Source organism: Talpa occidentalis, unplaced genomic scaffold (genome assembly GCF_014898055.3).
Source record: "Talpa occidentalis isolate TD23 unplaced genomic scaffold, MPIMG_talOcc4v2.1 talOcc4.7, whole genome shotgun sequence".
Lineage (NCBI taxonomy): Eukaryota > Metazoa > Chordata > Mammalia > Eulipotyphla > Talpidae > Talpa > Talpa occidentalis.
In genome coordinates, this window is record NW_023605083.1 from 123,219,166 (window position 1) to 123,246,661 (window position 27,496).

At 52.9% G+C, this 27,496-nt stretch overlaps 1 protein-coding gene and 1 long non-coding RNA gene across 8 annotated transcripts in view; one reads left to right on the forward strand and one right to left on the reverse strand.

Annotated features, from left to right (window-relative positions):
* Window positions 1–1,175: 1,175 nt before the first annotated feature.
* On the reverse strand, window positions 1,176–1,824 carry LOC119232136 (uncharacterized). Its single transcript, XR_005122009.2, has 3 exons — window positions 1,620–1,824; window positions 1,370–1,461; window positions 1,176–1,234 (listed from the first exon to the last, which is right to left on the reverse strand). It is a non-coding gene; the product is annotated as an uncharacterized LOC119232136 (long non-coding RNA).
* Window positions 1,825–2,372: 548 nt separating this feature from the next.
* Window positions 2,373–27,496, forward strand: part of MAPT (microtubule associated protein tau) — a 62,479-nt gene continuing 37,355 nt past the window's right edge. For 6 of the 7 annotated variants that reach the window (XM_037493980.2, XM_037493981.2, XM_037493982.2 and 3 more), the window contains exons 1-2: window positions 2,373–2,643; window positions 23,789–23,947. In XM_037493980.2, coding sequence (XP_037349877.1) covers window positions 23,806–23,947 — 142 coding nt within the window. In that variant the 5' untranslated portion in view covers window positions 2,373–2,643; window positions 23,789–23,805. Of the gene's footprint in view, window positions 2,644–19,417; window positions 19,601–23,788; window positions 23,948–27,496 lie in introns of all 7 variants that reach the window. The other variant, XM_037493979.2, reaches the window with a different exon arrangement.

Here is a 27,496-nt window from a genome sequence, read left to right on the forward strand (position 1 = left end):
TTCCAGGCTGGTAAATGAAAGTTTAGCGTGCTGCCCCTTCAGTGGTCTTTGTAGTAGGATTTATAATGAAAGACCTGGGAAGGACGTTTATGTGCTTCTCTGTTTGGTTCTGCACATAAATTAGGGTCACTTCTCACTCGCTGAGAGGCAGCGCAAAGCAGGCCGTGGGAAATTTTCTCTTCTGGAATGGGCAGCCGACAACATCCCTTGCAGAAAAAAATCTCCAAACCGAGATCCGAAGTCCTGGCAGCCATTTTGGGACGTGTCCTAGACAACCAGCAGGAGCGTGGTGGCTGCTTAGCATTCTCCTTGCGCCTGTGGCTGGGGGCGTGGAACGGGCCCTTCCTGGCCTCAGCCTGTCAGGCCAGCATGCCCTGGAGGAGGGGTCACCCCGTCTGGAGGGAAAACTGGGGGATTGCTTAGTAAATGGGTGACAACACCTCACTGCCTAGCCCCAGGGACTATGCACAAAGAGCCCAAAAGAGCACCAGATGCCCACCCAGGAGACCCAGTGGGAGTGCAGGCCCAGTGTGACTAGATGATCCCAGCCTTTCAAGAGAAATCAGATACTGTATTTCAGTTAAATATCCCTGTTTTCAAGTGTAGGTGACTAATTTAGAAGCTTCAAAGCTCTGTAATATGTTTCTGGGATGTTTGTCCAGTTTAAGCCCCATCTGGAGCAATTGAAGCTAGACAGCAGGAAGAACTTCCTGAAGTGGGGGTTTTGAGGCCCTGGGGGAGGGGGTATGGTGTGTCTTTGGGGTATTTCAGTTGAGCCCGTGACCCTCAATATATATTTCAGACTGATCAAGTCCCCTCTCTGACTCTGTCTAGTGGCCAACTCTGTGACGCATTCCCAAGGCCATATGTTTTGCTCTTAAGAAGGTTGCCATGTTCTAGCTAGGGACATTTTTATCACAATTCCCAAAGTGTCCAAACAAATAATGCCTTAAAGTCCAAAAACGTTGAGCATGTCCAATTGAATGCCTGCTCTGTGCTGGGCACCCAGCTACTTGGGAACCACTCAGTCCTGTCCTTGATAAACTCAAGAGTCTAGCTAGGGAAACACACACACACACACACAGTGTTTGTACACATATAGTGAAGGTTTATGTTACTACGTTGAGGGATCTTGACATAAAGTTTCTCTTAAAAGAAAGGATGCCTAGAGCAGACTTTACCTGAAGCCTTCCTCCACCATTAGTTGTCTTCTATGCTGACTTAGGGGTTTTTGCTGAAAATGGAATAAGAACCCAGTTCAAAGGTGAGGCTGTTGGGACTGGATCCCACCGGGAACTCAGGCCAGGCTAGGATGGCTCCCCAGAACAACTAGGAAACAGTGACCCTTCCGTGGCCATCCTGGGTTTACCTGTAGGCCAGCCAGCCCTTGGGGCTCCTTGTGGTTCTGGGTTCCTCCTGAAAGAGGTGACCAGTCTTTCTCATTGAAGTCTTTTCTCACCCCTGAAGCAGACGGTAAGACTACAGTTGTGCATTGGCTCAGCCAGTTTCACCCTTGCAAGGGACCTTGACCCACCTTGACCAGCCCACTGTAATGTTTTAGTAATGGCTCCCTTCTTGAAGAATACAAACCAGTGTGGGGAGAAGAACTCATCTCTTACCTCCAGGAGGGTTATCTGCCTTGAGACAGTTTGACCTAGAGCTTCACTGATGTGGCCATGAGGTTTCAGGACAACACCCTGGAGCCAGGGAACTGTGTTCAAATCCCAGGTTTGTCCTGACCTGGGTGGAAATACCGTGGTGTCTCTGTGGGACAAGTTATCTGTGAAATTGGAATAACACTAATACCTGCTTAACAGGGTGGTGGGGAGAATGAAACTAATTTTGTATAATGCTTAGGACAAAGCCTTACAATGTAGCAAGTGCTAGCTGAGTGTTTGGATTTAAAAATAAAAGATCCTTGAGTACATTCTCTGGATGTCACAAGCCCTTCACCAAGCCCGTCTCCCTTGGAATCCAACCGTAGTTTTGCTTCACCTGGGGGAGACAGGCCCTGGCAGATCCCTGGGGAAAGCGACAAAGCAGCTCCCCAGGCCAGGACACCGCCCCGCCTACAGAGTCTCATGCAGGCAGCGCCCCTGGGGGTGTAAGTCACTTGTGGCTCCAGGGCCTCCCTGCTCAGCTCCTGGTAGTCTGCAGAGGCCACAGAGTCGGGGGCCAGGATTGGAGAGCGATGGGCATGCGTCCCAGCCTCCTCCACGCTGCCACTCCATTTCTGCTCACCCATCACCTCCTCTTTGAAGGTAAAAAGAGACCAAAATCCAGCAGAGCCAGGGGAGCAAGACCCCGGAACTCCATGACTTCACAAACCCAGCTTTTCTCCTGAGGTGACTGTGATGTCATGGCTGCTCCCCACCGTGCTGCCCCTGGGGGCCCGGGGGCCCCTAGTGTCCATTCTATCACCCAAGTACACCTGGGTGCACCCATCACCCCCTGCAGGCCCCACTCAGCCCACCTGCTGGGAATCAGGGTATCAACCAGGAGTTGCTTATGAAAACCACCTCCATGAAGTGACAGCACCGCCTGCAGGGCAGGGAACGGGCCTTTCATCTCCAAAGCTGAGGCCAGGCTTTGTCCACCGGTCCCGGCAGAGCAGCCCCGGCAGATGATCCGCTGCTTTCTTAGGTAATGGGTGGGCAGCTCTGGGGCGATGCTCTTCCTTCCCTCCTGCATCTCCTTAGCCTGAATCTGGGAGCAGGAGGCCATAGACCATCAATGAGCAGTGATCAGATTTAGTTTTGGCTTCAGCCCCGTTCCCTGCCTCTTCCTCTCCCTTCCCCTTGTCTCCTGTGTTGGACGTGACTACATGTGTGTGCACTTGTTGACTCATGCAGTGGGGGGGGCAGGGAGGGGAGAGGGGTGCAGACGGGGGCCCTGCAGGGTGGGGTCTCCTTGCTCCCTCTCCTGGGTTTCCACTGTAAGCCAGGTTTGTGAAGGGATCTCCCCTCCAGAGTCCCCAGGTCCTGACCTCAGGCTCCCTCCCCCATTTGGGCAAATTCCCAGGAAGTAGTTTGGCAGAATGTATGTTGATGCTTGAAAATGTTGCTGCCCTTTGACCTAGGATTTCACTTGTAGAATTCTGCCCTGAGGAAATAATCAGAAACATCAAAAGGATGTCCATCCAAGTGTTGTTTATAATAGGAAGTCTCTGCAGCCCAATCTCTGGGAAATGGTTATTGGAATGGTTGTAGTGATTAGAAAATGATTCTGTGGAATTTTCGGTGATTTGAGAAAACATTTCCAAGTAAAGAGCACGGAACAGACTATATTGTAGATTCAATATAGTCTGGACTATGTTTAAAAATGCACAGAAAAAAATACCAAAAAGGAAATACAGTGGTGACGTCTCCAGGGGTAGGATTATAGGAAAGTCCTGCTTCTTTATGCCTTCCTGGATTTTTTATGAAATCTCATTTTAAATTAAATTGTATACATTACATAATTATAAATGTACAGAGAGTGACGAGGAGAACAAATATTAACAATCGGTAAATCTAGGAGGAGGATATGTAGGTTTGATTATATTACTGCTGCAACTTTTCTCATAGATTTGAAAACTTGCTATGTGAAAACCTGGGGGAGGGGTGCCAGGCCACCCCTGAGCTCTCCCTTGGGATGCTGGAAATAGAGCCAGTATGATTGGACAATTTTAATTTTTTTCTGTTTTGGACAAATGGTCCTTAAATGTTGTGTGCTGGGAGCTGGCGTAATTGGGATTTGGGGACTCAGTTTGTATTACGCCCTTTATGAAGGAGGTAAGAGTCCAGACCCCCAGGGGTCAAGGTGCTTTGCTCAGCAGACCCAGATCTGTGTGCGTGTGGCCCCTGGAGCCTCAGTGCTAATTCAGCATATTCTGTGCCGGGCCAGAGTACACCGTGTGCAGCTCCCTGAAGCTCTTGCTCTGTTAAGGCCAGGCCCTCCTCTACCCCATGCCTTGAATTCCAAGCTTCCACCTCTCCCCTCCATTCAGGAGGCTTGCTTAGCTTTATTTTTTTTTCCACTTTTCCTGTTTCTGTCCTCTCCTTCTCTCCTGACTCCTTTCTGTCAGCATTTAGGTTTAAATGAGTCCCCTCCTTAAAACTATCGCCCCCTTCAGCCAACCCCCCAGCCCTTCTTTTCCCAGACAGCATCACTGACACTTTTACAACCTCCAAGACCTCGCAATCAGCCACCCCCCTCAGCTGAATCCAGGCTGGGCTCTGCCCTCTATCTTTCTACTATAATCACTTTCATTGGTCAGTAAGGTTAGCGTAAAGCTGTAGTAACAAATAAATCCCCAATTCCAGTGGCTTCATAAATCTGGCACTGCTGCTTCCCTCCTTTCAAGGGAGACTTAAGGGACATCTTTTAGTTCCTTGAAAGCTCTCTGTAGTTTCTTGTCTTGGAAACTTTTCTTCTGCTCTCCCCTCTGCTTGCAATGTTCTTTCCTGCCCTGCCCCTCCTTTCTGCCTTGCTTCCTTATACTCGCACTTCAGATGTCAGCTTAAATATCACTTTCCCCAGGATGTTTTCTCCAGCCCCCCAGATAACACAAGTGCCCGTGTTACCTTCCTGAGACCACTGACCTTTGCTCTGACACTTGTCTGTCTTGATTATTGACCTGCTTCTTCAGGGAAGGACCATGTCTGTGTCATTCACACTATGGCCCCAGCATCTGCACCCTGGTTGTCCAACTGACTACACATTAGAATCACCTGAGGAGCTTTAAAAACCCACAGGTCCATTGAATCCTAATCCCTCGGTGGACCCAGACATCAGTAGTATATTTTTAAAGCACCAAGAGAATTCTAATGCACAAACTTAAGAGTCACTGGCCTGCATTATGCTTAACACTCAACAACATTTTTTGGAATGGATAAATCCCTGGTAAGGGTATTTTCCTAGGTAACAACCTGGTCATTTTCTATTTCATGAAATTTCATATTTATTTTCAACCCAGCTTTATTTATGCACCTTACGTGGGGCAGGCTCAATGCCTGGGGAGTTTGTGATTATGCCCACTGTAAAGACAAGGAAAAGTTACTTCCGGTGAGGTGGGCACAAATAGACAGTAAAAGATTTCATAGTTAGGCCAGTGTGTATTTGTCTTTCTGCTCCAAACAATAGAAGCACAAAGAGACTGGGCTATACACAAAAGATAGTTCATTAGTTTCTGGATTTGAAAAAAAGTCAGAAATGGATCTGACTTCAAGTACAGCTAGATCCAGTCACTTGAATGATGTCACTAAGAATCTAGGGTGCACCCTTTTCTTGCCTCTACTTTCTTGGAGTAGTCTTTCCCCAAGTGATGGCCATTTTCACCATCATATAGTGTTCTAATGATTTATTCTTCGTTACCCACATTTGGCACATATTTGTTTAAAATGCCAGGATTATCTGGCTGTTGTTTGCTGCTTTGAGCACAGGCTCCCAAGGTAGCCAGGCCTGGCTGTTCAGCCCCCGCAGTATCCACTCTGACAAGCCAAATTCCTTCCTGGATAAAGTTTGACACATTTGCATCCACAGAGGAGTTTCTGTGTCTCACCTCCAAGGCAATTGTGAGATAGGCTGCATAAACCCCAGGATGCTTTGGGCCTGGGGGTTTTATGTTGTTGTTTAAAAGCTAAAGAAGGGGGAACTGAGATGGTACCAGGCAATCAAGGCTCAAACACAGTTTTGATTCAGGATAGCCTTGGAGGTGGCATTATAGTCCCATGTCACAAATAAGGAAACCGGGACTCAGAATGGTTGAGTCAGTTGCCCAAGATCACACAGCCAGTGAATTGAAGAACCAGAATTTGAGCCCAGATCTTTAGGTTCAGAGCCTGCGTTCTTTCCACTACCCCCTGGATGTTTTAATTTTCAGCGTTAGGCTCTTGACACCTGCCTCAAATCCCTGCTAAAAATGTGAACACTGTTCAGAAGTTTTTCTAGCATGGACTCACTCCAAACTCCCTTAATTTTGTTTTGTCATGGCTGTGGGGCTCCCCCACTGGAAGACCAGGAGGTAGGACATGGCTGTGGAGAAGGCACAGGGGCGCCACTGCCAGGGGTGGCCTCTGGTTTGCCAGGAGCATGACCCTCTCTAGCGCCTGCTTGGATTTCTCATCCTGCCTCTGAGACATCATCACAAACCTTTACATCCGTGAGCTTTACATTCTAGAACTCACTGTCACAGCAGCTGCTGCCTGAAGGAGTGTTTAAGAAAGGAGAACATTAACAGGGAGGAAATCCCGACTTTCTTGCAGATCTGTGGCTGATTGAAACTCACTGCCTGTTGAAGGGGTTTGTTCAGTCGCGAGGGCCACTTAGAAGAGTGACACCAGACCCTCGCCCTCCTTTCTATGACAGTTATTTTCAGAAATAATCATGGAATGATCCTAGTAATAGCCAGAAAATATAGATAATAAAATGTTTCTTTTCTCAAACTCTGAATATATTATGCCATGACTTTTTAAAAAATGAAAGTAAATATTATAGTGCAAAAAACAGGAAAAACATGCCACTCTATTACATCGTTGTGACATCTACCCGAGTTGTGAATCTTTGGTTGCAGTTCAGTGTGATGCTCTATTTCAATCCTTGCCTAGTGATTGCAAAGTGAATGTTAATAAAAGCGAGGCCTGTAAAAGTTGCCTGTAATTTTGCAACTACAAATGACAACCATTGAGCTACAGACTGTTAACCACGGGTTAATAATTGGGAAAGCAAAGGGAACACGTCTGCTTAGCTAATTAGGCTGGATGGGAGTCAGCAGGACCGGGGAGGTGACCGCCTGCAGTCACAGCCTGCCAGGGCTGACCGTCGGGGGGCAGGAGCACCCAGGTGGTGTGGAAACTGCATGTGCTGAGAACTTCCCCTCCAAAGAGGCCCTTCTATCCCCCAGAGACTGGGCAGCCCCTCCCAGATGCTGTCACGCTACCTCCCCCCTCCACCCCCCTCCAGACCCCTCATTCCTCTCATATAGACTTTGTGCTGCAGCAGCCTTTTCTCACGAGGAAGTACTGGCCAGGCCTCTTGGCAGCATCGTTACGTAACCTGCCGCTGCAGCTGGTCCAAGGATCGCCCTGGAGAGGCAGGCGAGGTGGACACACGGCCAGGGTTGGTTTGCTCGCCCGCCCCTCTCCCCAGAACACAGAGGCGGTGCAGGAGTTTGGACTGCAAGAATAAACAGCCCAGAGCCAAACCTTCAGGATGCGGCTCTTCAGCCTGTCAGTTCCCAGCAAGCAAGACGGTCACAGAGCCTACTGGCTCCTCCCTCCCCCGGCGGTGGCTCGGGGCTTTGACCGGCTCCCAGCCCTCAGTCTCACTGATCGAGGCTCTTCCAAAATGTCACCTCTCTTGACCACGTTCCGCCTCTGACCAGTGAGGCCCTCGGCCAGGGATGACCCCTGTGTCACCCCCTCCGGCCCGGAGGAAGGACTTTCACCCCTCCACGCCTACCAACCCTCACGTCTTCACTCAAGTTCACCTTTTCCCTGAAACCAACCTCTTGACCCCCATCTCCTTTCATTGCCCCTTTGTCTGCCCCACACCAGCGCCCAGAGTCACAGACTCGAGGGCAGCCAGTCTCTCTCCTGACGTGCAGCCTGGGGCTGTACTCATCTCTGCCTCCCCTCGCCAGCCAGGCCCTGAGACAGCAAGGGGCATGTCTCCCTGCCTTCACCCGCCTGGAGCCCGCTCAGGCCAGGCGCAGCCCACACAAGGAGGTGACCAGGCCTCTCTGCTCCGACATGTCCATGTTGCGCAGGATTCTCATCTGTACCTCCCTGGCCAGACTGACCATGTCCCAGGGCAGTGACCACGTCCCCTCCTTCTGAGTCCCTGGTGGGGGCTGGCTCGCCCTCCTCCTGATCTGCCCACTGCCCTGGCCCCCGAGTTCTCCCCAGCTGCTCAGCCGGGGCTGGCCTGCTTCTGTCCTCTTGTGCCTGCCTGGCCCACTGTCCTGCCCACAGATCTCCAGGGGCCACCTCGGGCCTGGGGGCACATGTGCACATGCCTGGGCATGGCACACACACAGCCCTCAGCACGGCATCAATAATGCCTTTTATGCACAGAAAGCGGCTATAAACTTTATTTATTGCTCAGCAGACATGTCTGAATGAGCTCCCAGACCCGCCTCCCAGCGCGGTGATTGGCGAGCCCGCCATTTAGGCACCCTCTTCTCTCGCTGTCTGTTAATAATAGATGCTTCCTGCAGCCCTAGCTTGGCAGCTTTGATTTAAAAGCAATCTTAACTGAAGAGACTAATGGATGGGACTGAATCTGTGCCTTTTAAGCACGAAGCACTGCTCTTAATTAACCGGATCCTATCCTTATGGTGGGAAAGGCCTTCGCCCAGTTGCATCATTAACGACCCACATCTGGACCACCCCCAAAGCTGGCTCCAGATTCAGGCTAATCCCAGGTGTGTTCCTGAGAGCCAGGAGGCTGGCCCAGCCCTGGGCGCCGCCTGAGCACACACAGCCGCCAGCCCACCTCCCTCCGCCTGGGAGAAGAGGCTTCTTCATCTCACTGTTCAGTGGAAAAGCGGCCCTCCCTCCCCTGAGCCATGCCCACTCCTTCCCCACAAGTTCGTGCAGAGTAGGGAGCCCGCTTGGCCACCAGGTGAGGGGGGCAGGTCCCCCTCATTCACCTCCGCCCTCCGGCACGGACAAAGTACGCTGAACCTCTTTCTTGATGCCCCGTTGTTGGATGGTGCAGAGACTGGGGCCATAGAAGGGCCAGAGCTTTGGGGAGAAACCCCCTCCCACCTCCACCCACATCTCTTACCCCACCACCTCGGAAGCTGGTGGTTGCTGACCTGGGAGAGAAGCTGGAGGGGATGTGGCCACACGTAGCACCGTGGACAGGGCAGCACTGTGGGCATGAGCAGAAAGGAAGGCTCCTCCCTAGAACAGAAAGCACTGGAGACAAAGCTGGCTCACACCAGGCTACCCACTGTACCGGCCAAGGCCTGCAGCAGCACCCTAAGCACCGTCAGCACCACCCACGCCTCAGGATGGACTCGGTGCACATCCTGCCAGGGGTGCATGACGCCTGCTGCCAACAGGGGCGCCGTCCGAGTCCATTTCTTACCTTCCTTTCTGCAAACTGAGTTGTCTTTTAGGTGCTAGTCTCATGACTGAGCAGACGTATAGAAATTAAGTGCTTGTAGCGGGAGGAAGGCACAGAGCAGGTTCTCTATGATCCCAGCAGACGGGTAAAGGAGGAGTCCTGGAGCTCTTGGTGGCTTTTTCAGGCATTTTTGGGGATTTACCAGGTACATGGCAGGCAGGGGTGCCTGGGGGACCAGGAGGCTGGCAGGCCTCCCAGCCCCCAGCAAGTCTTTACTCTTTCTGGGCTCTCTGGCGTTCTCGCATGGTCTCTGCTTCTCTGCTGGTTCTGTTCTCTTCCTTCTGCTCTCTCTTTTGCTCTGCTGGCGTCCCCGTGACGCTGCCCTTATAAGCCCAATCTTAGCCCAGGTGTATCCACCCACCCATGTCCACACCCCACTCCAGGTGCCCGCCATCAGGCATGCATTCAGGACCGCAGGGATCCATCATCAATCCTAATGGTGGGAGGGCAGAAAAGCCTGACAATTATTTACCCTACAGTGCTCTTTCCTGCTTGTTCCTACAATGGACTACCACCTTGGTGGCTTAAACCAACACCAAGGTTTTATCTTACCATTCTGGAAGTGTTGGAAGGCCAACAGGTGTCACTGAGCTAGAATCAAGGTGTGGGCAGGTTGCGTTCCTTTCTAGAGGGTCTAGGGGGGAATATCTTTTCCTGCCTGTTCGAGCCCCAAGACCTGAGTGCATTTCCCGGCTCAGGGCCCCGCCCGTCTTCAGTCAGCTCTGTCTTTCTCACAATGCTCTGCTCTGAGGTGGACTCTCCCACCTCCTCCGTCTGCCACCTGTCAAGACCGTTGTGATTTCTTTCTTTATGCATACAAGAACTGGGGTACAGGCCAGAGGTACAGGGCATGAGAGGACTCACAGAGACAGAGTGGGGAACAGAACAGGCAGATCTACTGAAATACACTGCTGAGGGGAGCAGTGGGCGAGACAGGAGAGGTCTGCTACGCCATGTGGGTTTCTCTCTGGCCAGCTGGGGATCAAACTCGTGCTGTAGAGGCTGTGGATTGCTTCATAGTGCGGTGCTTAACCCCTTGTGCCACCAGGGAGGCCCAGGACTGTTGTGATTTCTTTGGGCCCACCTGGCTAATCCAGGATCAGCTCTCCTGCCTCAAAGTTGCTCATTAGCAACCTTCAACCTCAATTCCCCTTTGCCTTGTGTGAGGTAATGTTGAAGCTTCCTGGGATCAGGGCCTGGGCATTTTTGTGAGACCGTTATTCTCTCTACCACATTAAATGCAAATGCATGTTTTCACTTAACAGAGAAAGATTTTATAAATAATTTTTAAAAGCAAGATCTGGAAAAGGTGGGATAAGTATCTAAATTAAGATACAAATAATCTGAGTCATATTTAGTCCTTAGTCCCCTTGCACTTTTTAAACCAGATTCTTCTAAATAAACACAGCAAATCTGCACCCCTGTTGCAACATCTTATCTCATTTTGTATTGTTTTTTTTTTTTTCACCTTGAACAAATCTTCAAATCACTGGCCTGAGGGGTTTGGATTTCTTTGTCCCTTTGATATTGCTGATAAATCGACACTTCATGACTTCCTAGAAAATGTGCTCCAAACAGTAAGCCGATGGAGAAAAAGAAAATCACAGGGCTCTTTAATTACAAATGCTCTCTGCCATTATAGACGTGACTCTGCTCTTTCTCTTGGACTGAGGGATTCAAGTGTGGGTGGCGGGTCCTGAACTCACAGTCAGGATGTGGCTTCCCCCTGCGCCCTGGGGACCTGCTCCCAGAACAGGTGAGGCCACACCTGAGGACTCCCTGGGTTCGCATGCCCAGGTGGCCTCTCTCACCACCGGAACAGCCCTGGTCTCTCATTTTTCCTCTGCAGAGAATGGTGTCGTCAGTGATGTATCCGCGGCCCTGGCGCGCGCCCTCTCTCATGCGCTCCCTCTCTCGTGCCTCTGTCCTAGAGTTAGTTGGAGACTCCAGAGAGCAGAGGGTCCTAATGTCCTTGAAAAGACATGACAATCGCCTGTGTACCACACCCTCTCTGTTCTTACGACAAAGGCGGATGTTCTAAGTTTGCAGGGAACTGCGTTTGTGCCTGCAGCACCACGAGCTTGGTGTGGCTTCCAGCCTAACCCTGCAGCAGCGGGACGGGGGAGCTGCGCCGGGAACTCTTGGGGATGAGTGCCCTTTCCTGCTCCCAGATGGACCTGATGTGTGTGAGCCTTCCCGTGAGCCGCACCTCCCTGGCCCCCCACACTCTCTGAGCTTTGGGAGGCCGGGGGGATGGTAGATACCGCCTGGCCACCGAGTCCTGCTTTTCCATCCCGTTCCTCTCTCCTGTGTAAAGACTGACATTCAGGGTTTCCCCTTGCCTGCCCCTCCAGCGTGCAGTGTTCTGTCATGGACCAAGCAGAATCTCCCTGCCTGTTGTTTCGAACTCTCTTTCACCAGCTCATTCTGCCTGCCCTGGCTGTTTCTGGACATCGGTGTTGTTCAGATCTTTCTGCTAGAAAATGGGGATTTTGTGACAGGGTCTGCCAGGCTCCAGCTGGAGACTACCTTGTCAAGCATAATCATTTTATCTAAGTAAGGGGGCATGGCTTGGGGGCTCCACGTTGGGTATTTGCATTCGCTTCTTCTAATGACAATAGAGAGATACTGAAGCTATTTTGCTAACCTCAATAGATGCAGAACTGTCTGGCTGCCCCTTTATCTAAAGAGCCTTCATTTTTATCTTCTGACATGGCTCCAGGCCTTCCTGAGTACAATGCTTTTTGGAAGTTAGGCTTTCTGGGGCGCATGAGGCTGTCACGCACTGTAGTGTTCCTCACATCTCTGCTGCCCCAAATCCCTTTTGGAACAGGGTGGACATAAAATCCACAAGCAATCACAGCTCTCTGCAGGGTTTCAACACGTCACCCCTTACTCATTGCATCTTAGAGACGCATGTGTGGCAGGCAGTGGGCCAGGACCTGGGGGGGCCCCCTGTGGCGCTCCGCTCCAGTGTGTACCTGTAGGCTGCTCATCAGCCATCAGCAAGCCCCGGCCCATGGTCTCATTCATTTCCTTCCTGTGTGCTCTCCTTTCTCATCCAGGGGGCCCCACTGGCCATGGCTTCAGTGACAGCCCTGGTGCTCCTGCCAGTAAGAATCCCCTGCACACACCTCACCCTAAACCACCTGTCTCTGTGGCTGATCACACCTTCGCATGTCGTGGCCACCTGTCCCGCCAGCCACTCCCGGGACGGCAGGCCCCTCGGGGTCTGTGAACAGAGCAGCAGCACACAGTGGGGCCAGCCTTGCTTGAAAAGGACATGCTTACCGGGGTGTTTTGCCAAAAGGTGAATGTGGTGTGGTTTTTTTTGCTTTTTATCAGAATATAAGTAATTCATGCTTATAAAACAGAATCATAAACAGAAATGGAGCCACTCACCGAAGAACCTTGATCCCCCTTCTGCAAAGAACACCCCTGTCCTCCATGTAGCCGTGAGGGCTTTTGTCTGCGCGCCTACATAAACTGTCATTTTCTTGTTTATAAAAATTCTGTGCTTGTCTAAAATCCTTCTATCCACTTGGTGTGTTTGTCCACCCCCCCCCCCATCCCTCTTACAAAGCTCAGCCTCACACAGGGTGCTCCGGGACACGCTTTTGGCCCTGTCTCCAGGCATCACGGGACCAGGGATGACCTCACTGGGGGCACCATCTGCCCGGCCTGGCTGAGGCTGCATGGCGAGGACCCAGGGGGTACCACGTGTCCCTGGATCCAAAGCAGGTGGGGCTCTGTGCCCTGAGGAGCTGTTTAGTCTGAAAGTACAAACAGGAGCCAGAAAGGTCTTCCTAAAGTAAGGGGTGATGAGGTTTTCCTGGTAACAACCACAGCTGTGCGAACATAGCATTTATTGGGGGCCAGCAGTGGGCCCAAGCGCCTGACATATATCAACTCATTTAACCCCCACATTTTATAGACAAGCCCACGGCTGCTCTGAGAGGTTGAGAGCCTCGTTCAAGGTCACCCGGCTAGTAAGTGGCAGATCTGAGCAGCACCGGGCATTCTGGCCGGTGCTTGACACCCCCAGACTGTGCTGGGGCTCATCTGGCCCTGATGCCTCACATGGAAATGCCTGGGCACCTCTGTGGGAGGATCCAGTGACCTTGACCTGCGGTGGCATGTCTCACGTGTGCTCACAGACACTATTTATTTTCTGTCCCTCGGAGACTATGCTGAGTGAGGCCCTTCATTACTGGGGACAACTGCTGATTAGCCGTGCGCCCGCCGGCCGGGCCCTCTCCTGCGCGCCTTCCCGAGTATGTCCTCAGACGCAAAAAATAGAAATGAAAACATCTTCAAAGCTACCACCGCTCCGTGCTGGTTCTCCTCTGCCCTCCATGTTTCTATCTAATGAAATGTCACGGCAAAAGCCAGTTTCTAGTCATTCCTGGGGCCTTTCAACCTCCCCTCCCTCGCTGCCCCGGGCGACCCCCTGACCCTCCCTGAGTCACCTGCACATCCCCTTTCTGGCCTGTTGCTTTGGCACCAGTGCAGGGAGGGAAGGGGAATAAGGACTCTCCAGCTCCTCTCTTCACGTCTGCCCTGGCTCCCCCACTTCCCAGTAGGACCACTGCATCGGGATCTCCTGTCCCCAAGGGGTGGCCGACTGTCTCACAGCTCTTCCTGCTGTCACCCCCTCCTCCAGGATAGAGACAGAGCCCAAGGCCATCCCAACTCTGTCCCTGTAGGTTACATCTCCTCTGCCTCAAGCTCGGGCATCTTCTCCTTGCTCATAACTCATGTGTCCTGGCAACAGTAACTTTACATATGTCTGTCTAGTCTTTGGGAAGTGCTATTTCTCACGTGCATTTCTGCATGGTCCTCACACCACCTGTGGGACAGGGGCCATCCTGGCTCAGAGAGGGCAAGTGACTGGCTGAGCATCAGCCAATCATGGAATGGTGCCCCCTTAGCCTCAAGTCCAAGCTTGGAGCCACGTCTTTCCACCCAAATCCATGGAGAGATCTGAGTGGGGGAGGGGAGTGGGGGTGCTCAGGGAGATCTGGAGCCAGTGCCTGCACCTCAGAAACCAAGGGCTCTGGGAGCCCAGCTATTCTTTCAACAAACAAGCCTGGGCTGGATGCATTCCATGAAAGGAGTGGGGCTTCAGCGGCCTCTCAGTGCCCCCATGGGGAAGACACAAATACGGCACCTCCAGGTCATGAGACCCTGCTTCATGGGAGACCCTCCAGGCTCACCATGGGCAGGATGGAGGGGCAGATGGGGGGTACCTCCCCAGCCCCTGCTGTGAGGACCAGGCTGTGCAAAGGGGCAGCCTAAGTGCAATCCATCAGTCCCGGGAATGGCTAACAGAGGAGCAGGTGCTTCTGAGAATCCATAGTGCACTTGGCAAGTGGCCTGAGGGTGCCTCTAAGAGGCCCCCCAGCAACCCAGGCACTCCTGAGGCAAGAATCTGACTACACCAAGGCCATTTCATCATCAGAAATGGCTTGTCCTTACGTCAGTGACATCATCCCTCCTGATTCTCTCTCCGGCTGACTTCCCATTCAAAGCTGAGCTGTCCAGCAAACCCCTGCACGCCAGACTGTCCCAGCTGAGCCACGATCCCTTGGTCCCTCTGTGCCTCAGTCTCCCCATACTGGCACAAAGGTGTGGTTGGGGTGGCTACCCCTACATTAGGACTTTGGCGAGGTCTCCAATGACCCACCCAGTGTCAGGCTGGGGGCTCGGACAGCAGCAGCAAAGCCCTGGGCCTCATCCATGCACCGAGTGGAGATAACAAGATAATAACATTCCCAATTCACATCGGTTGTGCGAACACTAAATGGGATAAAAATGCATACATTGTGCCCAGCTAGCAAAATATTTATTCTTATTAGGGGAAGACCACAATGGCTAAAAAATAGAAGAGGGACTTTACAAACCCAGCACACGTTAGGTGTGATCTGGTGTTGGCTTGTGGCCCATTTACTGCCTATTCTAGCTGACGGGCAACGGCCTCCCCACAGCCGCAGCGCAAGAACCCATATCCGTGGACGACCGGCCAGAAGAGGGAGCACGCCGACCCGGCAGAGGACTCCGTGCACGAGCCTGGGATAATGGACACTATGTGGACTCGCGGAAGGGACGTCACCTGTGTGGCATCACCAGAGCCGGGGCATCTTGCTTGCCTCCTTAGCTTTGCGTCTGACTTTGTAATAATGACTGTGGCTCACTGTCATTAAACTATAAATCTCTGTCCCCCCCCTTTCAGGATAAAGGGTGGTGTCATCGGCAGTTGCCCCCCACACCCTCCCCTGCACTGGTTTTCTTGACTTTGACATCGAAAGAGACTTCATACCCATTTGGTGCTCTGAGCTCAGGGGATTCGTCTCAAGGAGAAATAAAGGGGACCAGGGACACTGTTGGCCCCTGGGCAGGACGGGGCTCAGTCGCCACCTCCCCAGCCCGTTTGGGTCACAGGACAGCACTGTCCTTGTTGGAAACTGACTGATCAGTGACTAATCCAAAGGGGGCTAAAGGGAAACTCATCTGAACAGACATGTGTCACGAGCACTATCTGGCTATACCAGCTGTTGACAAAGGAGAAGGAAAAGCAAAATAGAAACCTTGAGCTTCAAACCAGGATGGTCCCCTCAGACGTGATCTGGGTGTTTTAGGCGGGACGTTTGCCTGCTGCCGTCAGCTGTGACACAGCGTGTGCCCTCAGCGGCCCTGTCTCCCTCCCCAGAGCGACTGCCATTCATGCTTTCGTACAATTGTTGATTGTTCTCATTGGATGGGGTCCCAGAACTATTCTCACAACATAAGTCTTTCCTTTCCTTGGGTTTCTTTATCTTCTCTCTACTTAATTTGGCAGTTCTTCTTGAAATTTGGGCCTTTTTGTGATTATTCAGATTCGGCTCTAGAACATTCTGTGGTACACTGTGATGGGACTGCGAGCTCACGCCCCAGAGCTCTTCTGAGGTTGGCCAGGACATCACCCCTCCAGCGAGGCTTACCTCCTTGCAGGGTGCCACCTGTAGGCTTACCTCCTTGCAGGGTGCCACCTGTGGGCGCCAGAGGGAAGGGCTCCTCCCAGCACAGAGGAGGTGGGGCTCTTCACAGCTGGCAGCTGGGATCAGCTGTGGGTGAAGCTTGGGCAGCATCAGAGTGGCAGACAGCCAGCCCCAGGGCATGTTTATCTAAACCCTAGAGGCTCTTCCTCCTCCCACCCCCTCTAGGTGCAGTTGGCTCCCTACTTCCTGAGTAGAGGGATTTCCTAATGACCCAGGGCCAGGAGACTTCACCCCTGCCCTTCCACTTTTTACCTTGATTAAAACAATTGGCCCATAAGCAATTAAATAAGTATAAATACAAAGAGAAAATTTTCAAGGAAACAAAAGCTTTCACACAATGGAGCCCAGTGCTGTCTTCCTAAGCTGGTATCCGCCATCAGGTGACTTAATTGTCACCATGGGGTTCACGAGGTCAAATTCTGGTGCCAGGTTGCCTGGGCTTTGAGCCCCAGTCCATTACTATGTGACCTTGGCGACTCACTCAACTTCTCTGTGCCTTAGTTTCCCCATCTGTAAAAGCAGGCACAATAACGGGCAGTTAGCTATAGGAATTCAATGAGCGGACTTCAGGCTTGAGATCTGGTTCCTGTCATTGCCAGGAATCCTGGGATCCCTCACAAAGGGACAAGAGCAGAGGAAAGAGGGGTGCAGGAGCCAAAAATAACCCTGGAGCCCGAAGTCCATTTTAAGGTTATTTTGGATTCTACGTCAGCTATCTGAGAGATCCTTTTAGGGTTTTTGTTTATTTAGTAACAGCTATATTGAGCTATGTCACATGCCATAAATTTCGCCCTCTTTTTTAAGATTTATTTTATTTTTATGCATACAAGAGCTGAGGTACAGGCCAGAGGTTTAAGGGGATCCACCAGAGACAGAGTGGGGAGCAGAACAGGCAGACTGACTGAAACACACTGCTGAGGGGAGCAGCGGGCGAGACAGGAGAGGTCTGCCGCACCATGTGGGTATCTCCCTGGCCGGGGCTCGAACTCGTGCTCCAGAGGCTGCGGACAGCTTCATAGATTGCGTCTTAACCCCTTGCGCCACCAGGGAGGCCCTAAATTCCTCCCTTTATCTCAAGCGCTTCCACCCAGTTCACCGCCCTGGCACGGTCACAGCGGCGCACGGCCCCCGCTACGCCCAGCCCCGGTGTGCCCGACGGGGGGCTAGGGGCGCCCGACGAGGGCTGGGGGCGCCCGACGAGGGCTGGGGGCGCGCGCCTCCCTCGGGCGCGGCGGCGAATCCGCTGAGTCACGGCGGCCCCGGCCTGAGGCCTCCGGGGGAGAAGCCTTGGCCGCGGCGCGGACCCTGGACCCGGCGTCTGCTGCCCCCTAGCGAGGGCCGCGGCTCTGGGGAACCCCGCCCGCGGCCCCCGCCCCTCCCCAGGGCCGCTCCCCGGAGGAGAGGTGGGGTTCAGGCCCCAGAAACGGGTTTCGCAGCGTGGAGCGCGCGGGCTGTGCGCCCTGTGGGGCGCGGGGACCCCCACGGAGCCGGCGGGGCTGCGGCGGGAGGCGGCGCTGGGCACCGCGGCGGGGGGGCACCTGCCCCGAGCTGAGCGACCCTCACGGCTGGCTGACCCCCCTGGACCTGCGCCCCGCCCGGGAAAGTGGCCGGTGACTCCTCGCAGGGGCTGTGGCCTTACAGAGCGTCTCACTCTCGGTCGCTCCCTCTGCTCCCCTCCGCGCCCCCCTCCAGCTGCCCCAGAGAAGCAGGTGCTGTTCATATTCCAAAAGGGCGCCCGCTGTGCCCCCCCTCCTTCCACAGCCTCCTTACTCTTTACCCGACTCATTGCCATGAGCAAGAACTGGGTGTCCCTGGTGGCGCAAGGGGTTGAGACTCAGCACCGTGAAGCTGTCAGCAGTGGGGAGTTCAATCCCTGGTGCAGGGGCAGGAAGGACACTGAGCAGGTTTTCTGATCCAGCAGACGGGGTAAAGGAGGAATCCTGGTCCTGGAGCCCTCAGTGGCTTTTGTTGGGATTTACCAGGTACACGGCAGGCAGGGGTGCTGGGGGGCGGGGAGGCTGGCAGGTCTCCCAGCCCCCAGCAAGTCTTCACTCTTTCTGGGCTCTCTGGTGTTCTCTCTGCTTGTCTGCTCTCAGCTTCTCTGCTTCATTCTTGGCTTCTGCTGCTCCTACTTCTCTGCTTCTCAGCTTTTGCTGGTGTCCCCGTGACGCCGCCCTTAAAAGCCCAGTCTCAGCCCAGGTGAATCCCATCTACCTAGGCCCACACCCTACGCCAGGTGCCTGCCATCAGGCATGCATTCGGGACCACAGGGTTCTGTCATCTGTCCTAATGGTGGGAGGGCAGAAAAGCCTGATACTTTTTACCTTACCCTACACCTGGCCAAGGAGCCACCCACATGGCACGGCAGCAGTGTACTTGAGTGTGTCTGCCTCTTCTGCTCCCCGCTGTCTCTGGTGACTCCTCTTACTCCACACCTCTGGCCTGTGCCCCAGTTCTACTATGTAAAAATAATTTTTTTTTTTAAAAGGACTAGGAGGGTACCTGTGGGAGGGTTGGTCCTCACCTCCTCCAGGTAGAGGCCACCCCAGGTCAGCTGAAAGGTACAGACCCCTGGGGAATGGTGCAGAAGCAAAGCCTGGGGCCTTACCTTAGCAACTCCAGGGAGCAACTAATTGACCTTTGTAAGCAGAAACTTCTGGGGGTGGGGAGAACAGTCGAAGGCTTTTGGAGGGAAAGGGGGTGTCCCAGGCCTCCTAGGAGGTGGTAGACAAGTCCTTTAGCCTCTTGGGGCCCTTTACCTGCCTGGGTTTCGCATCACCTGGCAGCCTCACAGGTTTGTAGCGAGCCTGCAAGCTGATGTGTAGTGCTGGGAAGATGGCAGACATGCTCCCAGCAGAGAGCGGGGTCCCCTGCTGATGCTCCCGAGCTCCCCTCTGGGCTGGCTGGGTGCCTCGGTTCCCTGCCCTCCTTCTGGACACCTCTGAGGGCAGCCTGGGATGACCAGAAGACAAAGGTGCCCCTTCAGGCCAGCTGCAGAGGGTTCATGAGTTCTGCTCGGCAGAAAGGTCACTCGCCTTGCACCTGGGAAGGTGCTCTTCTTTGGGGGCGAAAGGAACCAAGGGTCTTGCCTCTATATCCCTGGACCCCTGAGAGTTTGCAGGGGGACCCGCCTTGGCAAAATGAGGAAAAAGTCCAAGATTGCTGGGGATCCCATGGGTCCCCTCCCACTACCCCTCCCCAACTGCCTCCTTTTTCTTCTTCCTCCCTAATTTTACCATTAAAAAAGTCCATATTGTTTTCCAAAGACCCTGGGTGTCCATCAGTGGAGGAAGCAAAATGTGATGTGTCCAGACAGTGGAATCTCGTTCAAGGAATGACCGCTGAGCCACAAGCCGCCATGCGGTGAACCAGGAAACACCATTAAGTGCACGAAAGTAGCCGAAGGCCACAGGTCACGTGGTCCCGCTTACTTGAAAGAAGCAAAATAGGTAACTCCAGCGAGACAGAACCTGCACGGTTGGCAGGAAGGGGAGGGTGAGGGGTCAAGCTGCTTAAGAACAGGGTTTCTTTTTGGGGCGATGAAGATGCTCGGGACAAGGTAGAGATGATGGTTGTACCCCATGGTGAATTGTTCTCTTTAAAATGGTTCATTTTCTGTTGTGTGAGTTTGAATTGTTTTTTTTTTTTTCAAGACTAGGTGGCAGCAGCTTTGATTTGATTCAGGGGTTCCTCCCCCCTACAGGTGTACCCCCTAACCCACCTGTGCCTCTGCCTTGCTCTCCGTCGCCTGTCTTTTCTGTTCCATCTCCCCCTCTCAACCTGCAGGCACTTTTCTCCGGGGCTCTGCCCATCAGCAGGTGGCACTGGGGCGGGGGCTGACTGCGCAGGGCAGACACTGTGAGCAGCTCCGCAAGCCCCTTCCCCTCCCGGCCTCAGGGGCTGGGGTACGCAATGACGGGAAGGACTGGAATCAGCTGGTTCTCGTTTTCTCTTGCCCACGGGTAGTACTTGTCCCTAAAAAATGGCCCATCTTAGTTTCCAGGTTGAAGTCAAATTTTGTGCCTCTCCTAAAATGTCTCGCTTGCCTCCTCCCTCGCTGTCTATAAGTCGCTGCCCGGGAAAACAGGAGGCGGGAAATCAAAGACAGGGACAGAGACAGGGAGAGGGGTTGTTTGGTTTAGAAGAGTAAGAGCACAGCGCAGCCATAGGAAAACCGCTCTCGGTGTGTTTATTTTCTTGTCCCCGTCTCGCTTAGATTATAGGGGTCCGTGGGGTGGTGCCCTCGTCTAGTCTGGGCTGTGCATCCCCCTCAGAGCCATGTTTATTTTTGTGCTTCTCCATCTGCTGTCTATGTGTGAAAGGGCCAGAAGAGCAGCACTGCCATTTCTTGTTGGTTTTTACAGTCTTTGTCCAGTTTTTCCAGAGAAATCATCTTTCTTGACTCTCAGGAAGAAGACAAGGGGCTCAGGGGTGCAGAGCTGAGAGGGTAGGCCCTTGGCCAGGATCCCAGGGTCCCTGGCTCTTTCTCAGGCCTGCTAGAGCCTCCCACCCTCCTGTGACTGCCCCCCAGCCCCAGGTCAGAGAACACAGGCCTCTGGACCCACTTAGAATAAAATGTCAAGGCAGGAAGGAAGTGCAGGATCTCCAAGGGACATTGTGGATGAAAGTTGACAGAAGTGACTTGGTCACAGAGCCTCAGGGTGTGAGTTCTGGCAAGTGCCCCTTCCATACCCTCAAATTGTGCCTTAAGAGAGGGACAAGGAACATTTTGTGGTCCAGGATGGACATTGAATGCCCATCAGGACACAGGCGTTGTATCTTGGCATTGCCTCTTACTAGCTATGTGACCTCAGCAGGTCAGATTGCTCTTCTGTCAAATGGGAATCATGATATCTGTGGTGACGGTGATGGTGGTGGTGGTGATGGTGATGGTGATGACACCTACCTCGTGAGGGTTTGGTGACATAGCAGTAAACAAACGCTCCTTCTTTGACAGGGGCTGGTGAGCGCCAAGTATGGACCCTGCCCTAGGGCTACAGCAGGACTTGTGTCCTGTAGTCAGTCAGTGGTTATCCTAGGACTAAGAAGAGTTACTTCATTTTATTCTCCAAGGACATCCTCCTTCTGGTTCTTTTTCTTGCTTTTGTCAAGAGGACAAAAGCTGGGGAACTTTCTTCACTTGGCCTGCAGCTACCAAAACATTAGCACAGGGACAGGTACCAACCATGTTGAAGAGACGGTGCCTGTGGGCATTTTGACCCACAAAGTCCCTGAACCCAACAGTATCTGCTCCCCTGGGGTTGGTATTGATCCTCCCTGTGGGTACCCCCATGCATCCCTTTCTTGGCCCCTAAGCAAGTACAGTTTATTTTTCATAGTAGTAATTTGTGTGTTTTTAAAATGACTTAATTTCCCCAGCGCACCCCGTAGTTCAGTTCAGCTTGCGATCTGCGTGTCTCACCACCTTTGTCCCTGCAGAGGCACTGGGAGTGGTGGGGAGGAGGGCGAGGAATCACTAGGCCCATGAGCCCCACCACCCTGTTCCCTGCTCCCTGGAGCTGAGTGAGCAGCCCCATGTGATGGGTGCATGTTCCCAGGCCTCAGAGCAAGGGGTACTGCCCAAGCCCCAAGGGTGACCCTTAGTTCTCCTGCTCCGACTTGGAACCCAGGAAGCCTCTAAAAGCAAGCCGAAGAAAATCAGCATTAAATGAAAAAATGCACAGTAAGGCCATAGGGTGAGCAAAATGGTGAAACTTTATTTACAGATTTTGTTTTTTGAGAGCAAGAAGCAACATTGCAATAGCCAAAAGCAGGAGTCTGCTAACTATGGCCCGTGGCCAAAGCTGGCCATGCGCTAAGAATGGCTTTGGATAAAAACAAAAACAAAAGAAGAGTGATATTTCATCATCCATGAGAGTGACAGGAAATTCAGATTTTGGTTGTAAGTTTAACTGGAGCGTGACTGTTTTCCCGCCAGCGCAGAGCTGATGTCTCAGCCGAGACCGTAGCCACCGAGCCCAAAAGATTTACTCTCTGGCCCTTTACAGAAAATAATTGTTGACCTAGGCCCGAAGCTGAGTTGGAATTCTCTTTCCCTGAAGATTCATTTTTAAAAATCAATAAAAAAGTAAAACTTTAAAATTTTCATGGAGGTCAAAGAAGACAGTCAAGCACATTTTCTGAGATTAAGTGAATCACCACTTAATAAGATGCAGTGGGGGGTGCTGGGATTCTCCTTTTGAGCAAGGACCTCATCAAATAGAGCCCAGCTTTGGGGATCGACCACCTTCACCCCCCACCACGGTGTTGCCTTTGGTGATGTACCCCCCTCTCGTTGCCCCAGCCATCCAGGCCCCCATCTTTAGTGTAATTCTGGGATCTTTCCGTGACCCCAACCCAATTTTGTCAGTCTTGTATTTTTTTTAAAGATTTATTTATTTATGCATGTAAGAGCTGGATACAGGCCAGAGATGCGGGAGGGTGAGAGGACTCACCAGAGACAGAGTGGGGAGCAGAACAGGCAGACTGAAATACACTGCTGAGGGGAGCAGCGGCTAGACAGGAGAGGTCTGCCTCTCCATGTGGGTTGCTCCCTGGCAGGCCAGGGATAGAACTCATGCTGCAGAGGCTGTGGATTGCTACATAGTGCAGTGCTTAACCCCTTGCGCCACCAGGGAGGCCCAAAACAAAATGTTTTTAATAAAGATGAGGACCAAGTGTGATTGTTTAATGGGTGCCATTGAGCCAGAGCGCGTTCTCGCCTTTGGGGGGTGAAGGTGCAGGTTGCTCTTTGGCCCCAGAGCAACCGTAGGGATTTCTCAGCCCAGCCCTCTGAACAGCACACCTGAGATCCTAGGGGAATGGAGGCCATAGTCCAGGCCTCCAATGACCCTACCCCTGGGGACCCACCCACCGCAGAACTGGGGGAAAGGGTGTCAGGACACCCAGGTGCTGGTTCTGCTCCTCAGTTGCCTGTGATTAGATAGTGACATGAGTTCCCTGGGTCTTCTTTTCCTTACCAGGAGAACCCTCTGCTGCCTCCCCTCCCCTGCTGGGTCCTATCCCCTCCATAAAATAAGATCATCCCTGGTGGCACAAGGGGTTAAGCGCAGCTCTATGAAGCAATCCACAGCCTCTGCGGCACAAGTTCGATCCCTGGCCAGGGAACTGACCCAGATGGCGCAGCAGACCTCTCCTGTCTCACCAGCTGCTCCCCTCAGCAGTGTATTTCAGTCAGTCTGCCTGTTCTGTTCCCCACTCTGTCTCTGGTGAATCCTCTCACCCCCTCACACCTCTGGCCTGTACCCCAGTTCTTGTATGCATAAATAAATAAATCTTTAAAAGAAAAAAAGATCAGATACTAGGCCACAGCGTTTAGAGCACCGGGCTTAAGAACCAGTTGGGCCTGCTGAACCTGCCTGCCCACAGGTGGCTTGGAACAGGCAGCGGTGACATGGGCAAATTCAAAGTGCAGGTACATGTCAGTGCACTGGGCAGGCGCTCTCAGCCCGAAGATCTTGTGCGCCCAGGTGTTGGGGAGGGTGGCAAAGGTGAAGATACCTGCCATCACCTGGGGAGGTGGTCTCTGTCTCTCCCTGCCCCCCTGTACCCGCCCCCACACCATCAGTTCCCTCAGTTCTTCACCCCAACCTCATCCTCCCATCTTCCTTCCCCAGGTGGGCCTTGAACCAGGATGGCTGAGCCCCGCCAGGACTTCAACGCCGTGGAAGATGACGCTGGGATGTACGGGATGGGGGAGAGGAAAGATCTCCCCACCCAGGGTGGCTACACCCTGCTGCAGGACCACGCGGGTGACGCTGACCACGGCCTCAAAGGTGAGCCTCGGGGGCAAGGCCTGCTTGCTTTGGAAAGGCTGGCAGGGAGATTCACCTCCAGACTTTCAGAGGGTTTTAAATCCTTCGTTATGTTAGATCGTCAGTAGAGTGAGGCCTCGCTCATTTGAACGGGCCAAGAAAACTCAGAATCAGGTTCTTGGAAGATGCACCAAAGAGGAACTTGCTGCCGAATGGAGTCGTGTGGCCAAGGCCGGGGGCCGGCCAGTCCAGTTAACACAGGGTCTTTGAGAGTCTTTAGCCACACCTGTGACCTAGGAACCAGCAGTCATCATTAGCACACAGGCCGGCTGGTTTTGAACACTGTTTTCCTCTCTTCCTCGCGTCTGGCCCCTATTTGGCAAGCGTTGGTTAGCGCTGAGATTCCTGCACTGACGAGCTCATCAGCGTCTACACATTCTATGGTACAGTCTTTGGTCAAAATGACTTAGCCGCCTCCTGTCCCCTTCCAAATGAATGTGTTTTCTGACTCCCGATTTCGGGGGCCCCTGGGGACCCCGTAGAGCCCCTCTCCCAGTCCTTCAGGGCCCAGAGCACCCTCCCTGCCCTCCAGACCAGCTTCTAACATGACACATGATCTACTTTTCTCTTTTCATCCTAAAAATAACAAAACCCTTTGCGGAGTGGGGTGGGGCAGTGGCTGGAAGGTGGAGCTCCCCATGGGAAGTGGCCTCTCTGGGGTCCAAGGATCCAGGAAGGCTCCCTGGAGGAGGCGGGTACCAGGAACACCCTGGTCTGGGAAGGGTGAGGAGCCGCCCTCCCTCCCTTGCAGGGGTTTCAGGACTGTTGGGGCCTGGCTTTACAGGCTCAGATCCATCTGCTCACTAAGCAGGGGGACAGGTCAGAGTCCAAGGAGCTTCAGAATTAGATGGTGGTGCCCAGGTTGGGAGGAGGGGAAGGAAGGGGGGCTTGAGTCCCTGGGACCTCAGGCTGCCCAGCCGAAGCTCTGGGCAAGTGTGGGGGGCATAATGCCCGCTCCGGCCAAGTCTTCCCACTCGAGCCCAACCTCCCCGCCAGACACCAGAGAGAAAAGCGCCTCTGACCTTGCCCAGGCCACAGTCTGGCTGCAGCCCGAGCTCCTGTGTCAGCTCAGCACAGAGGCAGTGCCTGGGAAACCGCTTCTCCCTGTGGTCCTCTCGGGCTCTTCCGCTTTCTCTCCCACCAGCCACCAGGCCGGGGAAGTGAGGGGTAGTGGCCCCCATGGCCTCTCTGCCAGCAGTTAGCCACCCCCTACCCCAGACTTTCTCCTGGTGCCCTCCCTGGCAGCTTGTACCACTGAGGGACTGGAGTCAGGGCCAGATTTTGCCTGTTTCCCTGACCAAGGCCCTAAGAGCTCCATCCTCCAGGACTTAGGCCCACACATCGCTGCGTCTCCTCTATCCAAGTGTCTGGATATGGGTGATTAGACACAGGGCCCCTTGCTTCAAGGTTGCTGCCTTCAAGTCACGCGGGCGTGTCTATGGAGGCCTCCACCGCACGGGCTTCCCCGCCGGCGTCGTGAATGATGCTCACGGCAACCTGGGGAGGCAGGTGCTACTTTGCCCAGTTTGCAGGTGACAGAAGTTTCCTCTCCAAGACCCCAGGCCATGTCAGTACTGCCAGATCAGAGCCAGGTTCCAGTCCCAGGGCCACTGCTTGGCCTCTCGCTCCTTCAGCCCTTGGAACTTCGGTTATTTCTCTCTCATGGGTGGCGCCAACTTAGAACCCAGCACACTAAATCCTACCCTTATGAATCGTGCCAGTGCAGATGACTCTGTGTTTAGGTAGCCTGGTGTAAAACGTAAGCTAAAAATATAGATTGTATGTTGTAACAAATGTCACATATAAGGTAAGATGTCAAGAACTGGGGAAACTGGGTGTGGGGTCTATCCCCTGTACTATTTTTGTAATTTTTCTGTGAATAAAAAAAATTTCTAGAATAAAAAGTTCACTTTTTTTTAATGCCAGGGGAGAGGGAAACTTTTTTTTTTTTAAGATTTATTTATTTATATAAGAACCGGGTAAGTGTCAGATGTGCGGGAGGGTGAGAGGATTCACCAGAGACAGAGCGGGGAGCAGAACAGGCAGACTGACGAAATACACTGCTGAGGGGAGCAGCGGGCGAGTCAGGAGAGGTCTGCTGCGCCATGTGGGTAGCTCCCTGGCTGGCTGGGAATCAAACTGCGCTACAGAGGCTGTAGACAGCTTCACAGTGCTGCGCTCAACCACATGCACCACCAGGGAGGCCCGAGGGAAACTATTTTTACCTCTCTTACTTTTTGAAGGGGAAACTAAATTCAATTTGTAAAGTTAAGAAGTTTTCCAAGGTATCTATGGCTCAGGGTGGCGTATAGTATATTTGCTAAGACTGCTCCATTCTTTAATATGAAATGTGCTCAGAAGTTCTATGCTAAACCATATAGATCATACCTGTATATGGAGATTTTAAATTGCTGACCTTTTTGTAAGTGCTGGGAAAGGAAAGCATTTGAGTCATTTGCTTCCCCAACGAATACACTTCCCTAGAAAGCAAGTGATACCTAAAAGGTTTTCATCATTCTCATCAAATTCCTTCTTGTTACTAAGGCTTCAGGATGAGCTGTTTCTAGGTGGGGAGTGAGGGATGTCGCGTGCAGAAGGTGTCACTTTACTAGCAGCATCTGAGATAAGTGACAAAGACTATTCTGAAGAATGACAAAAACCACATGAGGGATACCAGAACAAAGAGAGTCTAAGCAGATGCTGAAAGGTGAAGGAGGTGCAGCCAAAGAGAGCCGCAAAGTGGGTGAAAGTCGATAACTCATCAAGTAATTCACCTTCGTGAATTAAAAGGTGTTAGAGGCTTAACTTGTATATTCCAGATGAGACTTTCAGAAGAGGCTTCGACCTCCTTCCTTCCCTCAAGAACCTGAACAAGGGCAGTGTCAGTGCTGAGCGGGGCTGGCAGGGGACAGGCTGGGAGGGTAGGGGTGGGGGGGCAGAAGGCATGTAGATACCTTCATGCCCTTGTGCCCCTGGGCTCCGGCTGTGGGCTGCTTGACCTCACCAGCCTCACAACCTTTCTCACCGTGTGTTTGCCAGTTCTGCAAACTCCAGGCCCAGCAGCTGGAAGCTGGTTTAGGATCCCCTCCTTGTCAGGACGGACGAGGCCTAGCTGGGTGTCCAGGGCTGGGATCTCAGCCAAGGGAGCGGGGTGTCTGATCTGGTAGTGCGTGGGACACCACCACTTGCCTTTTTTCATCTTGGCGTTCTGGTGGGTGCACAGAACCCAGATCCCATCTGAAAGCCGGTGCCAAGGCTGCCACCACCCAGTTGGAGTGCCCCCCAGAGCATCCCCGGCTTCAGGCCAGGAAAGGACAGGTTTCACGTAGGTAACGGCTGATGCTTCAGGTAGTGACTTGGGCTTGTTGGTCGGCGCTTGGAGACCTGTCTATGAACTGAGTCAAGTCAACAACCCAATATCCGGCTGGAGGGCGCCGTGTCTGCCCCGAGCTGACTCCTTGTTGTAGCTTAGCTTCTGGATCTGCTGTTCGCTTGTCTGGAGAAGAGCCT